At 36.6% G+C, this 15,190-nt stretch overlaps 1 protein-coding gene across 1 annotated transcript in view; it reads left to right on the top strand.

Moving 5' to 3' along the window:
* LOC136032852 (glycogen debranching enzyme-like) overlaps window positions 1-15,190 on the top strand; it is a gene marked incomplete in the record, with an annotated part of 126,189 nt that overhangs the window by 32,671 nt on the left and 78,328 nt on the right. The window contains 1 exon segment of the mRNA XM_065713263.1: window positions 2,354-2,572. Within this exon segment, the coding sequence (XP_065569335.1) occupies window positions 2,354-2,572 (219 nt within the window).

Genomic DNA, 15,190 nt, shown 5'->3' on the forward strand with positions numbered 1-15,190 from the left:
ATTAGTCCTTCTGCTGTACCATGCCAAGCTTGATGCATGTGATATCTTTATGCAGACAGACACACATGGAAATAACCGACGAGTGTACGACATAAAAAAGATCAAGAACAAACTAGGAACCGAAGCAGCAGAAGATCTACTCGTCTGCCACGCAATGTCTGGCTGCGATACAACATCTAGACTTCACGGTGTAGGGAAACCGGCAGTGGTTTCTTGACATTTAAACATGGGATTTTTAAAGATGCTTGCAAGACCTTCATGACATCTTTCTCTCAACTCTTCCATTTAAAACAGTAAAAAACTTTAGCGTAAAGAGCGGGGCGTTGATGAGGAAGCAGTCCTTTTCATATACGAAGTAATTTCTGTTCGTTTTAAGTTTTAATGTCGCTCCTTACTTTCAGTTAAAAAACTTGTTTTTTTTTTATTTAATTTCTGAGCGTTTTTGAATCAATGCATGTTTTGATTTTGGCTCTCCGCAGAGGAATAATTAAAACGAAATTTGTATGTTTTTTGGCTAAATGGCTTTTTCATAGCTTTAATCGAATGATTTTGAGAAAAAAAGGAGCGGGGAGCAAGCCTAGTTGCCCTCCGATTTTTGGTTACTTAAAAAGGCCACTATAACTTTTAATTTTTTACGAATGTTTTTATTAGTAAAAGATATACATAACTTATAAATTAGCTTACGTCACGAACTTCTGTGTTCTCATGTTTTTATTACATATATGAGGGGGTTCACCCCCTCGTCAGTACCTCGCTCTTTACACTAAAGCTTAAATTTAGTCCCAATTCATTAAGAATGACCCCTGAATTACAAAAGCCGTAGAATAAATAGTTGAAATTACTAAAAATACTTTAGCGTAAAGAGCGAGGTATTAGGAGGAGGTGAGCCCCTCATTTGCGTAATAATTTCTGTTCATTTTAGGTTTTAATGCTGCTCCGTACTTCCAGAGAAAAAACTCTCATATTTATTTTTTCATTGTTTTTTTTTTATAAATAATGCTAGAAAATCCTGCGCTCCCTTCATGGAAATTTTCTTCCCCCATGACAAATTTCTCGGTGGAAAGTTCCCCCAACATATCCCCCTCTTCTCAACCCCTCCCCCAACAAAAAAATCCCCCTGAAAACGTCTTTACACTTCTCAATAACCATTACTATATGTAAGCACTGGTCAGTTTGTAACTTGTAGCCCCTCCCACGGGGACTGTGGGGGAGGAAGTGGTCCCCAAAGACATATTTATAAGGTTTTTCGACTACGATGAATAAAATGGCTATCTCAGAATTTTGATCCGTTGACTTTGAGAAAATAATTAGCGTGGGAGGGGGTCTTGGTGCCCTCCAATTTTTTTGGTCAATTAAAAAGGGCACTAGAACTTTTCATTTCCGTTAGAATGAGCCCTCTCGCAACATTCTAGGACCACAGGGTCGATGCGATCACCCCTGGAAACAAAAAAAAAAAAAAAAAAAAAAATGAACTCGCATCCGTCATCTGCCTTCTGGCAAAAAATACAAAATTCCACATTTTTGTAGATAGGAGCTTGAAACTTCTACAGTAGGATTCTCTGATAAGCTGAATCTGATGGTGTGATTTTCGTTAAGATTCTATGAGTTTTAGGGAGTGTTTCCCCCTGTTTTCTAAAATAAGGCAAATTTTCTCAGGCTCGTAACTGTTGATGGGTAATACTAAACTTGATGAAACTAATATATTTAAAATCAGCATTAAAATGCGATTCTTTTGATGTAGGTGTTGGTATCAAAATTCCATTTTTTAAGAGTTTTGGTTACTATTGAGCCGGGTCGCTCCTTACTACAGTTCGTTACCACTAACTTTTTGATTATCACTTCTAAGCTGCATAAAAATTTAGCCGGATTTTCTTTCCAGTCCATTGTAAGAAACTAGTTTTGAACAATTTTTGGAACATTATACTCTCAGAATTATGGGTTCCTTTTAATTTATGCGTCCTTGTTTTTTCAGACCTAAATTTTACTTTTAATTTTATTTTGTATTGCTTGCCACGTTATTTAAATACCAATCTATCTAACGGGGATTAGTAATTTAGCAGAAAATTGACTCGGCAAAATGTTTTGCCCTTGGTTTATAACTTTATAAAATTTGAAAATGTCACTTTTACATGAAGAGAACGACTTAGGAAAGTTTTTTATTTGTTACGGAAAACATTGACACCAAATTTGCTAATATTTAAGTAATTTGCCGCTAAATTATGGATCTGAGCAGTTTGATTTATTATTAAACTATTATTAAGTAATGAATCTGTGTATGTCATTAAGATATATCGAAACTTCTTTCACTCCATCCGAATGAAAATAAAATTTTTGAAGAATCAACTTATTTTAGGTACTAAGCATCTGTGATATTGTTTTGAATCACACAGCTAACGAAGCAGATTGGCTGTTAGACCATCCTGAAGCTGGTTACAATTTGGATAATGCTCCGTATCTTAGGCCTGCGTATCTTCTTGACCGAGTGCTCCATCATCTGGCTGTAGACATTGGAGCTGGAAAATACAAAGATAAAGGATTAGAGGGGGAAGCTTGTACCGAAGAGCATCTGTCTGTAAGTCAAAATTTTGTAGCTCTTTGGTGCTGAGTATGCCCGATTATTATGTTCAAACTCTGTAAAAAATGATAATAATGAGTAGCCTTCAAATACAACAAACGAAAAGCAAAAAAAGAAAGAAATGGATAAGAGCTTTAGTAATGAATGTTTTTATGGCACTTGGTATCTACCTTTAGTAATGAATGTTTTTATGGCACTTGGTATCTACCAAGTGACATAGCGATCGCTTTTTTGTCGGTCGGTCTGTCGGTCTATTTGTCCCGGTTTTGCTAGTTTAGGTACTTCCACGTAAGCTAGGACGAAAAAATTTGGCGGGCGTGTCAGGAACCAGGCAAGATTAAATTAGAAATTGTCCTTTCCCCGATTCGACCATCTGGGGGGGGGGGGGGACGGTTACATCGGAAAAATTAGAAAAAATTAGGTATTTGTAACTCACGAATGGGTGATCAGATCTTAATGAAATTTGATATTTAGAAGGATCTTGTGCTTTAGAGCTCTCATTTTAAATCCCGACCAGATCCGGTGACATTAGGGTGAGTCGGAGGGGGAAACTAGAATTCTTGGAAAACGTGAAAATTGAGGCATATTTATCTTACGAATGGGTGATTGGATCTTAATGAAATTTGATGTATAGAAGGATCTTATGTCTCAGATGCTCTATTTTCGATTTGAATCAGATCCTGGGACATGGGGGTTGGAGGGGGGAAACAGAAATCTTGGAAACCGGATATCTTGGAAAACGCTTAGAATGGAGAGCTCGGGATGAAACTTGATGGGAAGAATAAGCACAAGCTATAGATAGTGATTGCCATAATTGGATCTGATCCGTCCTTTTTGGGGGAGCTGGGGGGTGTTAATTTGGAAAAATTAGAAAAATGTATTTTTAACTTAAGAACGGGTGACCGGATCTCAATGAAATTTGATATTTAGAAGGAACTCATGTCTCAGAGCTCTTATTTCTAATCCAGACCAGATCTGTTGACATTGGGGGATTTTGAGGGGCAAACCGGAAATCTTGGAAAACGCTTAGAGTGGAGAAATCGGGATGAAACTGGGTGGGTGGGTAGAATAAGCGAATGTCGTAGATATTTAATTGACATAACCATACTGGATCTGCTCTCTTTGGGGAAGTTAGGGGCTGGGGTTCAGTGCTTTGGCGAGTTTAGTGCTTCTGGACGTGCTAGGACGATGAAAATTGGTAGGTGTGTCAGGTAGCTGCACAAATGGACTTGATAAAGTCGTTTTGCCCGATTCGACCATCTGGGGGGCTGAAAGGAGAGTGGAAATTAGAAAAAATGAGGTATTTATAACTTACGAGTGGTGATCGGATCTTAATGAATTTTGATATTTAGAATGACCTCGTGACTCAGAGCTCTTACTTTAGATGCCGACCGGCATTAAGCCTCTTATTTTCCTTTTAAATCAATCTATTGATTCTTAGAATTTTGCTAGAGCTCATACCATATGAGCTTTTGGCTCTTCCGGCCCCGTCACAAGTGCCATATGAGCTCTTAGCTCTTGTTTAATTTTGGAAAAATTCTACTTTATCTATTTTTGACTATTTAGGAAATGGGTTAGGTTAGGAAAACGAAAGTTTCAGGGATGGGTCTACATGTTAAACTTTGTGCTGGGAAGGTATTTTTGAAGTACCTACATCCACTCCTTCTCTCTCTAGAGGGTCCCTCAAAGTTTCATTTTCCTAACCTAACCCATTTCCATGATAGCCAAAAGTAGCTAAAGTAGAGTTTTACCTTAATTTTTTAATGTCTTCATTAACAAAGTTTTGCTTATGATTTTTTTAAATCATAAAAATTGTTAGTAAAAGTAGTAGTAATTGCAGAAGGAAAAGGAGCAGTAGTAGTGGCAGTAGCAGTGGTACTAGTAGGTGAGGTTGCAGTAGGGGTAGTAGGAGAAGTAGTTGTAGGAATAATAGTAGCAGTAGTAAGACTAGTAAAAGTAGCAGTAGAAGTTGGAGTAATAGTAGTGGTAGCAGTAGTAATAGTAGGAGCAGTAGTAGTAGTAGGAATAACAGAAATAAGCTTTCTCTACTTGTTGTTTATATTTTTGTCTGTTGATCTTCGATAAAGCCTTCAAACTCATCATTGTTGCAGCTTTTTTGTTCCTCCTCTCTAAGTTTTATGGGTATTGTAAGTTCACATGCAATTTTTTTTTTATTTGATCATTTTATTATATTTTTTGTGCAGCAATATCTTCTGCCCCTTGATACATTCAATTCACAAACTTCGCAATCTCTATTACCTTTGTTTTGAATACCTAGTTTCGCAATTCTAAATTGTGAATAATAATCAACAGAGGCATTATCAACAACTCTTCCTGATGTATTTTGTTATGCTTTGTATTAACCTACATTGACTAACATTTTCATCTAGGAAGCTTCCTTACAAAAAAAAACAAAAATGTTTGTTAACTTAAATAAAAATCAAATCTGTTTCTGTTCACACTCACGAGAAAAACAATGCTTGAGCTTTTATAATTGGTTTCACTCATATACTTAAGTTGATTGTTTATTTTTCGTCAAGACCAGTTGCCCTCTTATGGATTTTCCTCATTTTTTGATAGTCAAGATAATTTACCAGGGCTCTTAACTTATGACGGGTTTCAGTGGGGGAGGGGGAGGGTCAAAAACTTATAAACGCACCAAAAATTTTTCTATATTCATTTTTGTTACGTTTTAACGAGTAGGTCCCAATTTTGGGGTTAGGGTTCAAATCCCGTACCCCACCGTACTCTTCAAACGTACTCTTTCGGTGGGGGAGGGTCAAAATCTTATAAATACACCAAAAATTTGTTTATATTCATTCTTATTACGTTTTTACGAGTCGGACCAAACTTTGGGGTTGGGGTTCAAACCCCGTACCCCACCGCACTCTTTATACTTGGTGGATTTTATGTATTTAGAGTCAACACATAAAGTTGATTCCTGTGTTGCATATAATATACTCAAAATTCTTTTCTTCAGATACGATATCAGTTTCAGTTACACAGGTCTGCCAATACCCTTGTTGCATATTCTCTCTGCCCTTTTTTCTTCAAGCTTTATCTTGACTGTCAAATGTTGGCGTTTCTTTTTGAAGTTTCCAAAGCGAACTTTCGCTTGTGAACCATTTCTGTCGTCACAGTGCATGCCACCTATTAATGTTCTAGGTATAGTTATTCTATACTTTTTTGTGTTTTATTTTTGAAGTGGTCATAGGGTTTTTAGTAGTGATTGTTATGTTAGGAATAATAGTAGCAGTAAGAGAAGGAGTAGGAATTGGAGTGGGATGAATAGGACATGTAGCAGCGGGGTAGTAGTAGTATGTGCTGTAGGAGTATTAGCAATAATAGCAGTAGTATTAGTTGAGGTAGTAGCAATAATAAAAGTAATAGTGATTGGAGCAGAAAGTGGTCATAGATTGTGTAAAGGTTGGGGATTGTTTTAGTAGTGATTATAGTTGGTTATTAACTCTGTAGCAGTTTTGGGTACAGTTGTGGTTATGTAGTCAGTGTTTTGCACTGGATCTGAAATACTGACAGGGTGCAATAAAAAGTCTAATATATGAATGCAAAAAAAAATATAGGAATATAAAAGCCAATAAAGAGGATCATAAAAATTACTTCTTCTTTTTCCTTTTTGTATATTCTTCCTTTTCGTTTTTAATTATTTTAAGAACTGCTGTTTTCAAATTATTTTTACACTTTTCACTTCATCTAAATCTACGTCAGTACACGGTCAATAGGACAGTCATACTTGTCGTTTTTATTTCATTTGTCTAATTTTTAGTGGTTATTTCAAAGTCTGGTTCTTCTGACAGTCAACTTAATTCGTACTTTCCATCCCAACAAAGCAACGAGTATAATTTTGTTTGGACTAGGCTGATGAAACCTGCCGCTGGGACTGCGTGGGTAATGTCGAGGTATATAACATCATCAGTTCTAAAAGTACTCATCTATTAACAGCAACCATAGTACAGTGGCTATAGGACTCCCCCCCCCCTGATCAGGATGGTTGGAGTTCGAGTTGCTTTTTTCGTGCTTTTAATAAAGCACGTAATGAAATGGCATTCACATGATTGCAAGACAGCAACCTGATTGATTGTATTATTGTAAACCAAAGACTTGCAGGATCAACACAAGATACTAGGGTATATTAGGAGTGCTGTTATTGATGTTAAAAATAAAAATTACCTTCTAATAGTGTCTAGGGTTAATTCAAAGCTAATATTTTGCAAGGGTAACTAGCTCCTGGGAAGTTATAATGCTTGTTGGCTCCAGGAAAAGAATTTGAAAGAAACTTTCTAGGAACAGATGAATACTAAAATGGGAGTTTGAAATTTCACAATATAGACGGAGAATGGAATACTGATAAGGAAAATAATTTGTGAAATTGCTAATGGTGTCTTAGCGATAAGAGTTGGGAACGCAGCGAGGAATACTTGTGAAAAACCTTTATGTTTAATATAGAGGAAAAGGGACTTGTACAAGAATTATCTGAGTGATATATCATATGGAAACAAAAGGAATGTAAAGAAAGTGGAGAAAGCAATAAAATATGAACTAAGGAGGTGTGAAGTGGAGGTCATGAATAAGTTGTCGAGGATTTGGAAGATGTAGCCAGATGGTATAATAGTAAACTATTCTACAGGTATGTTCATAAATTGAGATGGGGTAGTCAATCCGGACTTGTCCCAGTTAAAGATAGGATGGAGCTACATTTAGTTATAAAGAAAGAGTTAAACAGAGATGGGCAGAACATTTTGAGAATGTTAAACCGAGATGGAGTTGTAGGAAAACATTTAAAAGGAAAATGAAAAAGTTCGTGATACCCTGGATGTGAAAGAAGATTTGTTTTGTGAGGAAGGATTAGCGGCAGTACTGAAAAGATTAAAAAATAGTAAGGCCCCATGTGCTGATACTGTGGTAAAGGAGTTTCTTAAATAGGGTGGCTCTGAAGTTAGAAATAAGTTATTGAAGATTATGAATATGCTTTTTTGAAAAAGGGAAAGTGCCTAACGATTTTAAGAAAGCCCTGATTAAACCACTGTATGAGAAAGGTGATAAGAGTGAGTTTGGTAAATATCCAGGAATTAGCCTGGTCTCTGTAGGTAGCAAACTACTTAGTAGTATGCTACTTTTTCAACAATGTGGTTTTAGAAAGGGTAGTATAGTCTGTGAGCAACCGTTCGCTGAATCAGGAGTTGAGCAGGGTTTCGTTCTATTCCCCTTTATACGGATCGTTTTGATGGACTTTGTCTTAAGAAGCACAGGAAAGGCAATGGAAGAACGTGGAATCAAATAGGGGGGAGGGACTTCCCTGGACTTAGATTATGCTGATAGTTGAAGCATTCTAGGTGAAAGTTTGAGCAAAATGAATGAGCTTCTAGAGGGTTTGCGAGTTCAGGGTGCTAGAGTAGGTCTGATAATGTTAAGAAGCTAAGGCTAGGATTAAGTGAAGATGAAAATGTGACGTTGGGTAACAAAAATATTCATCAGGTTGACAGCTTCGCTTACCTTGGTAGTATTATTAGTAAAGATTGTGGGAGCAGTGAAGATGTTAAAAGTAGAATACCTAAGAGTCAGGGTGTTTTTTCGCAGCTAAAAAAAGTTTGGAATAATAGGAAGATAAGTCTGCAAACCATGGTTCGAATATTGGAAGCTACTGTGATGTCAGTTTTCAAGTGTATCTCTGAAGCGTCGGCGCTGCGAAAACCGGAGGAGTATTTAATTGATATATTCCAGAGCCATCCGTCTACAACTAAACGGAAAGCAGGCCGTCCGTGGTTTGGGTGAGAGGATGTCATAAAGAAATATTTAAGGGAAATGGGAACTTCCTGGGAGGGTGTAAAGAGGAAGGCTTTGAATAGATTGGGATGGAGGAGAAGCGTACGTTGCTGTGTTGGCCTCAGGCTTCTTGGTGCTACGGTGAGTTGTTAGCAGTAGTAGTAAAAGTAGTTATTTACATTAAAAGACAAAAGGAGTCCGTGCTATGCATATGACCTGAGTTGACTTACAGCACTTTGCCAAAGCCATTTTCAAATTTCAAAGCCATTGAGCTGTCAGTTGATTCTAATTTAGATTGCCAAACCATTAGCCCAAGAGCTCAGAAGTTTTGACGAATGTTTCTAGAAAATTGCTATATATAGTGCTTTTTTTTAATTAACAATACACAATTTTTAGTATAAAGCTAATTTATTGCGAAAAACTGCATTTTCGTATACCAGGTGATGAATGACCTCATATCCGTAGGTTATAACCTATGCTAATGCATAATTTAGATATTTCATGGTTATATGCAATGGAGAATGCCTTGCTTTTGTGGGGTTAAAACAACGTAATTGTAGCAAAATAATTCATGGTGGATAGCCGGAAATGAAGTTTTTGGTATATTAGAACGTCTAGTAAAGATTATGAATGAATCCAATCATTATAGTAAAGTACGAATCCTAATTAAGTATTAAAATTTTCAACACCTTAGTATATGACTATTGAAGTATTTCAAGGAAAATGAAGCTGTCCATATTTAAGCGGAATTAAAAGAATAGTAATGCAAGGAAATATTTATATATTCTTTTCAATTTAATATCACATTTTGTTACAAACCGTAGAGTAAATTTAACCGTTTACAAACATCTTATAAACTATTAAAAATTTCCTAATTTTAACCCAAGCTCACCAAAAAAAAAAAAAAAAAAAAAAAAAAAATTTAAACGCTTGATAGAACGTCAAGGGGCAAATCAAATCCTCAAAGAAGAAGACGATTTCGAATTAATCTTGGGAAATGCTATAACTCCTAGATACAAAAATCGTGGTTTCATTCTCATTATTACATAAAAAAAACTAGTTTTTCTAACTGAAAGTAAGGACCGACATTAAAACTTAAAACGAACAGAAATTACTCCGTATATGAAATGGGTTGTCCCCTCCGCAATCCCTCGCTCTTTACGCTAAAGTTTGACTCTTGGCCACAATTCTACTTTTTAAAACAATTAAAAGCTTTAGCGTAAAGAGCGAGGGATTGCGGAGGGGACAACCCATTTCATATACGAAGTAATTTCTGTTAGTTTTAAGTTTTAATGTCGCTCCTTACTTTCAGTTAGAAAAACTAGTTTTTTTATGTAATTTCTGAACGTTTTTGAATTAATGCATGTTTGATTTTGGCTCTCCACACATAAATTATTAAAATGAAATTTACATTTTAATTGCTTTTTTGGCTAAATGGCTTTCTCTTAGTTCTGATCAGACGATTTTGAGAAATAAGGGACGGGGAAGGAGGCCTAGTTACCATGCAATTTTTCGGGTACACAAAAAGGCAACTATAAATTTTAATTTTTAACGAATTTTTTTATTAGTAAAAAATATACGTAACTTAAGAATTAACTTACGTAATAAACTTTTATATTCTTAAATTTTTATTATGTATGTGAGGGGGTTTGCACCCTCGTTAATACCTCGCTCTTTACACTAAATCGTAAGTTTTGTGCCGATTCTTTAAGAATGACCCCTGAATCAGAAAGGCCATAGAATAAATAGTTGAAATTACTAAAAATACTATAGCATAAAGAGCGAGGTATTTATCTCCTCCTAAATACCTAGCTCTTTATGCTAAAGTATTTTTAGAACCCCTCATGTGCGTAATAATTTCTGTTCGTTTTAAGTTTCAATGCTACTCCTTGCTTTCAATTGAAAAAACTTCTCCATGTTTATTTTTTCATTGTTTTTTTTTATAGTAATTATAGAAAATCCTGCGCCCTTTTCATTGAATTTCTGTTCCCCCATGACATATTTCTCCAGGGAAAGATCCTCCCACATAGCCCCCTCTCCTTAACCACACCCCCAAAACCAAAAAAAATTCCCTGAAAACGACTGTACACTTCCCAATAACCATTATTATATGTAAACACTGGTCGAAGTTTGTAACTTGCAGCCCCTCCCCCAGGGACTGTGGGGGAGTAGGTCATTCCCAAAGACATAGTTATTATGGTTTTTGACTATGCGGAACAAAATGGCTATTTCAAAATTTTGATCTGTTGACTTTGGAGAAAAAATGAGCGTGGGAGGGGGCCTAGGTGCCCTCCAATTTTTTGGTCACTTAAAAAGGGCACTAGAACTTTTCATTTCCGTTTGAATGAGCCCTCTTGCAACATTCTAGGACCACTTGGTCGACACGATGACCCCTGGGGAAAAAAAAAAAAAAAAAAAAAACAAATAAACACGCTCCCGTGATTTGTCTTCTGGCAAAAAATACGAAATTCCACATTTTTATAGATAGGAGTTGGAAAATTTTGCTATAGGGTTCTCTGATACGCCGAATGCGATGGTGTGATTTTTGTTAAGATTGTGTGACTTTTAGGGGGTGTTTTCCCCTATTTTCTAAAATAAGACAAATTTTCTCAGGCTCGTAACTTTTGATGACAAAGACCAAAATTGATGAAACTTATATATTTAAAATCAGCATGAAAATCCGATTCTTTTGATGTATATTTTAGCATCAAAATTCTATTATTTAGAGTTTCGTTTACTATTGAGCCAGGTCGCTCCTTACTACAGTTCATTACCACGAACTGTTTGAAAGAAAATAATTCGGTATTTCGGGGCTTCTAACATTATTACTCCTTTGCGGAAGTTAGGCTCAAAATTGGAAAAGGATTATATTTTTTCTCTGGGCCCCTTCCGCCTCTTAGTTTGTTTATTTTCCCGTTAGTTTTCACCTGTTTTCGCTTTATAGTTGTGTTATCTCTTAGCAGTTCTTTCGTTAGTTGAGTTATGGTTCTGGTATATATGTTTTATCGCTCGTATAGTTGTGTTATTTTCAAATTATACTCCATAATAGAGAGGCTCCGAACACCCAGCATTGTGTTCGCTCTGAATTTGACGTTTTTTTAACGTGACCAGATTCGTCCTGCGCCCTTTTCATGGAATTTTTCTTCCCCCATGACATATTTCTCCAAGGAAATACCCTCCCACATAGCCCCCTCCCCTCAACCCTACCCCAAAACCAAAAAAAGCCCCCTGAAAACGTCTGTACACTTCCCAATAACCATTATTATATGTAAACACTGGTCAAAGTTTGTAACTTGCAGCCCCTCCCCCAGGGACTGTGGGGGAGTAAGTCATCCCTAAAGACATAGTTATTATGGTTTTCGACTATGCTGAACAAAATGGCTATCTCAAAATTTTGATCCGTTGACTTTGGGAAAAAATGAGCGTGGGAGGGGGCCTAGATGCCCTCCAATTTTTTGGTCACTTAAAAAGGGCACTAGAACTTTTCATTTCCGTTAGAATGAGCCCTCTTGCGACATTCTAGGACCACTTGGTCGATACGATGACCCCTGGAAAAAAAAAAACAAAAAAACAAACAAATAAACACGCACCCGTTATTTTTCTTCTGGCAAAAAATACAAAATTCCACATTTTTATAGATAGGAGCTTGAAACTTTTACAGAAGGGTTTTCTGATACGCTGAATCTGATGGTGTCATTTTCGTTAAGATCCTACGACTTTTAGGGGATGTTTCCCCCTATTTTCCTAAATAAGGCAAATTTTCTTAGGCTCGTAACTTTTGATGGGTAAGACTAAACTTGATGAAACTTATATATTTAAAATCAGCATTAAAATGCGACTCTTCTGATGTAGCTATTGATATCAAAATTCAACTTTTTAGAGTTTTGGTTACTATTGAGCCGGATCGCTCCTTACTACAGTTCGTTACCACGAACCGTTTGATAAGGTCTCTACTTATATAGTCCAGGGTTATTTTGGATGACATTTGTAAGGGGATCTGCGACACAATTATCACGATAGCATGTGAATAAAGTATTTGCCTCTCCGCTCCCAGTTGGAACTGGCCTACTTCAGGATATTCAAGAATGTAAGTACCTTGGAAGGTCTTCATTGAATCTAACGGGAGCCTTGCTGATAGCATAGCATTTTTAAGGGATGAGTTGCAAGAAAATATAATTGAAGTTGCAAATAAAGCGGAGCCAGCAGGTCTGTCAGTTAGTACGGAAGAAAACGAAAATCAGGCGAAATAATGCAAATGAAGTACCTGCCCCTCCACTCTAAGTTGGAACTGATCTACTTGAGGAGATTGAAGATTTTAAGTACCATGAGGGATTCTCAATGAATTTGACGGTAGCTTTGAGCGTTAAATTTCTGCACGTATTGCATAAGCAGGGATCACTTTTAATAAGCTCAGGAACTTGTGGAGGAATACGGCTTACTCCATAGAAAGTTATGGTATGTATCTTCAGTAGTAATGTTCTCTTCGTGTTGATATAGGGATGTGAATCTAGGGCTTTAAGTAAGCAGCTAGAAAAACCGATCAAGGGGTTTGACAACAATTGTCTGAAACAGATCCTTAGAATTCTTTTTTTTTCGTGGGCTTTTTATATAAGTGAGTCTAAAATGCCCAATATGCTTAGCTAAAATAGTCATTTAGTAAAATCTATATATATAAAAATAAGTTGTCTGTGTGTGTGTGGGTCTGTCGGGTGACGTCATGTTTGTGTGTTGACTGACGTCATGTTTTCGACTGACGAAATTACAGACCGGGACATCGGGACACAAATGACGACCGGGACACCGGCACATAGGGAATATAAATGACGACCGGGACACTCAAAGAGAAAGCGACCGGGACACAAGGAATGTTCGATTAGCAATCACCATCAACAAAGCACTGGGACACAAATGACGACCGGGACACAGGGAGTATAAATGACGACCAGGACATAAGTAAAAAAAACTAAAAAAAAGGTAAAAACTACAAAAAAAACTAAAAAGAAAAAAACTAAAAACTAATAAAAAAACTAAAAAGCTAAAAAACTAAAAAAACTAAAAAAGAAAAAAAAGGAAAAAAAAATGAAAAATAAAGGAGAAAAACAAAACTAAAAAAATTAAAATAAAAAAAACTAAAAAGAAAAGAGAAAAAAAAAACTAAAAAAAAAGTAAAAACCAAAAAAAAACTAAAAAGAAAAAAAGGGGAAAAATACAAAATTTATTTCATCATATACCATTTCAAAAACGAATGTATATACAGACCGGGACACCGATATACAAATGACGACCGGGACACAGGGAATATAAATGACAACCGGGACACAGGGACACAACTACAACGGGGACGCCGGGGGGCACAGGGGGGTATTTAAATGACGACGGGGACACAGGGAATGTTCGATTAGCAATCACCATCAACAAAGCTCAAGGGCAATCATTAGAATCATGAGGTATAACTAAAAAACTAAAAAAAGGTAAAAAACAAAAAACTGAAAAAAAGTCCAGTTCAAAAACGAATGTATATACAGACCGGGACACCGGGACACAAATTACGACCGGGACACAAGGAATATAAATGACGCCCGGGACACTCAAAGAGAAATCACAGACTGGGACACCGGGACACAAATGACGACCGGGACACAGGGAATATAAATGACGACCGGGACACAGGGACACAACTACAACAATACGGATTGTTTTCCCATGGACCATTATATTTTGCATATTCAAGATTCGGTAAACCTGACAATCTATTCATATGCACAGACAATGGGACAGCGAAGAATGTTGTATATTCGCAAGTTTACCGTAGTTAAAAACATATATATATATATATATATATATATATATATATATATATATATATATATATATATATATATATATATATATATATATATATTCACAGGTGGGACATAGGGGCACAACTACAATGGCGCATAACCAATATGGCGCGTAACGACTTACGCGCGCGGGGGGCTTGGGGGTGCGTGAAGCGCCCCCATCAACTTGGTGTTGGGGTGGCGCCACCCCAACAGCTAGTAGTTATATAATAAAATAGTTCTCTTTAGTTGAGGTGAATGTTATTTCAAATAAGAAATCAAAACAATTAACTTACTTAAGAAAGGATTAGTTTGTTTGGAAATTAGAAGTTCTAGCGTCCTTTTTAGTGGTATAAAAAGGATGGATTGAGATAAGATACAGTTTTTCAAAAAAAAAATTTCTCTTGGTGACAGGCATTGGCAAGGCAATTCAGCGCATATGGGTTTCTAAAAATGCAACATTTTAAGAACGGTCTTGGGGGGATTGGGGTTTTGCGAGATGGACTTCAAATTGTGACTTTTTAATGGGGGTGGAATTAATGGTGAATCTGTGTGGTAAATCTCTATGGCAGTGGAAAATGGGATTCGGTGCGTATCCAGGCTATCAAAGTAAAAAATCTTAATTATTTTGGGAACGACCTAGGAATGCAACTCAAATCTTTAGACGTGGGGGGGGTACTAGGGTATTTCAAATTTTTGTTGGGAGAAGGGTGGAAATTGTTGTCTTCCAATCCATTGAAAGATTTCTACAATAGAAGGTTCTATGATCATTAGACTTTTTTCGTGTCTAAGTAACGAGGTAAATTTAAAGGCACAATGTGGTACGAGGGTGTCAAAATAGTGTATCTATAACTTGCATATCATGTTGAAACTTTCAGGGAGTGTAAAGAGGCCAAGTGGACCTCAAGTTTTAACTTGCAAAGAGGAGGAGGGGATTGCTCAAAATGTCTGTTCTCCGTCCCACCTAAACGTTTTGCACTAAAATCCTCAATAGGGTAAGTTACAGTCCATT

The sequence above is a fragment of the Artemia franciscana genome, chromosome 11, assembly GCF_032884065.1.
Source record: "Artemia franciscana chromosome 11, ASM3288406v1, whole genome shotgun sequence".
In the NCBI taxonomy this organism is placed as follows: Eukaryota; Metazoa; Arthropoda; class Branchiopoda; order Anostraca; family Artemiidae; genus Artemia; species Artemia franciscana.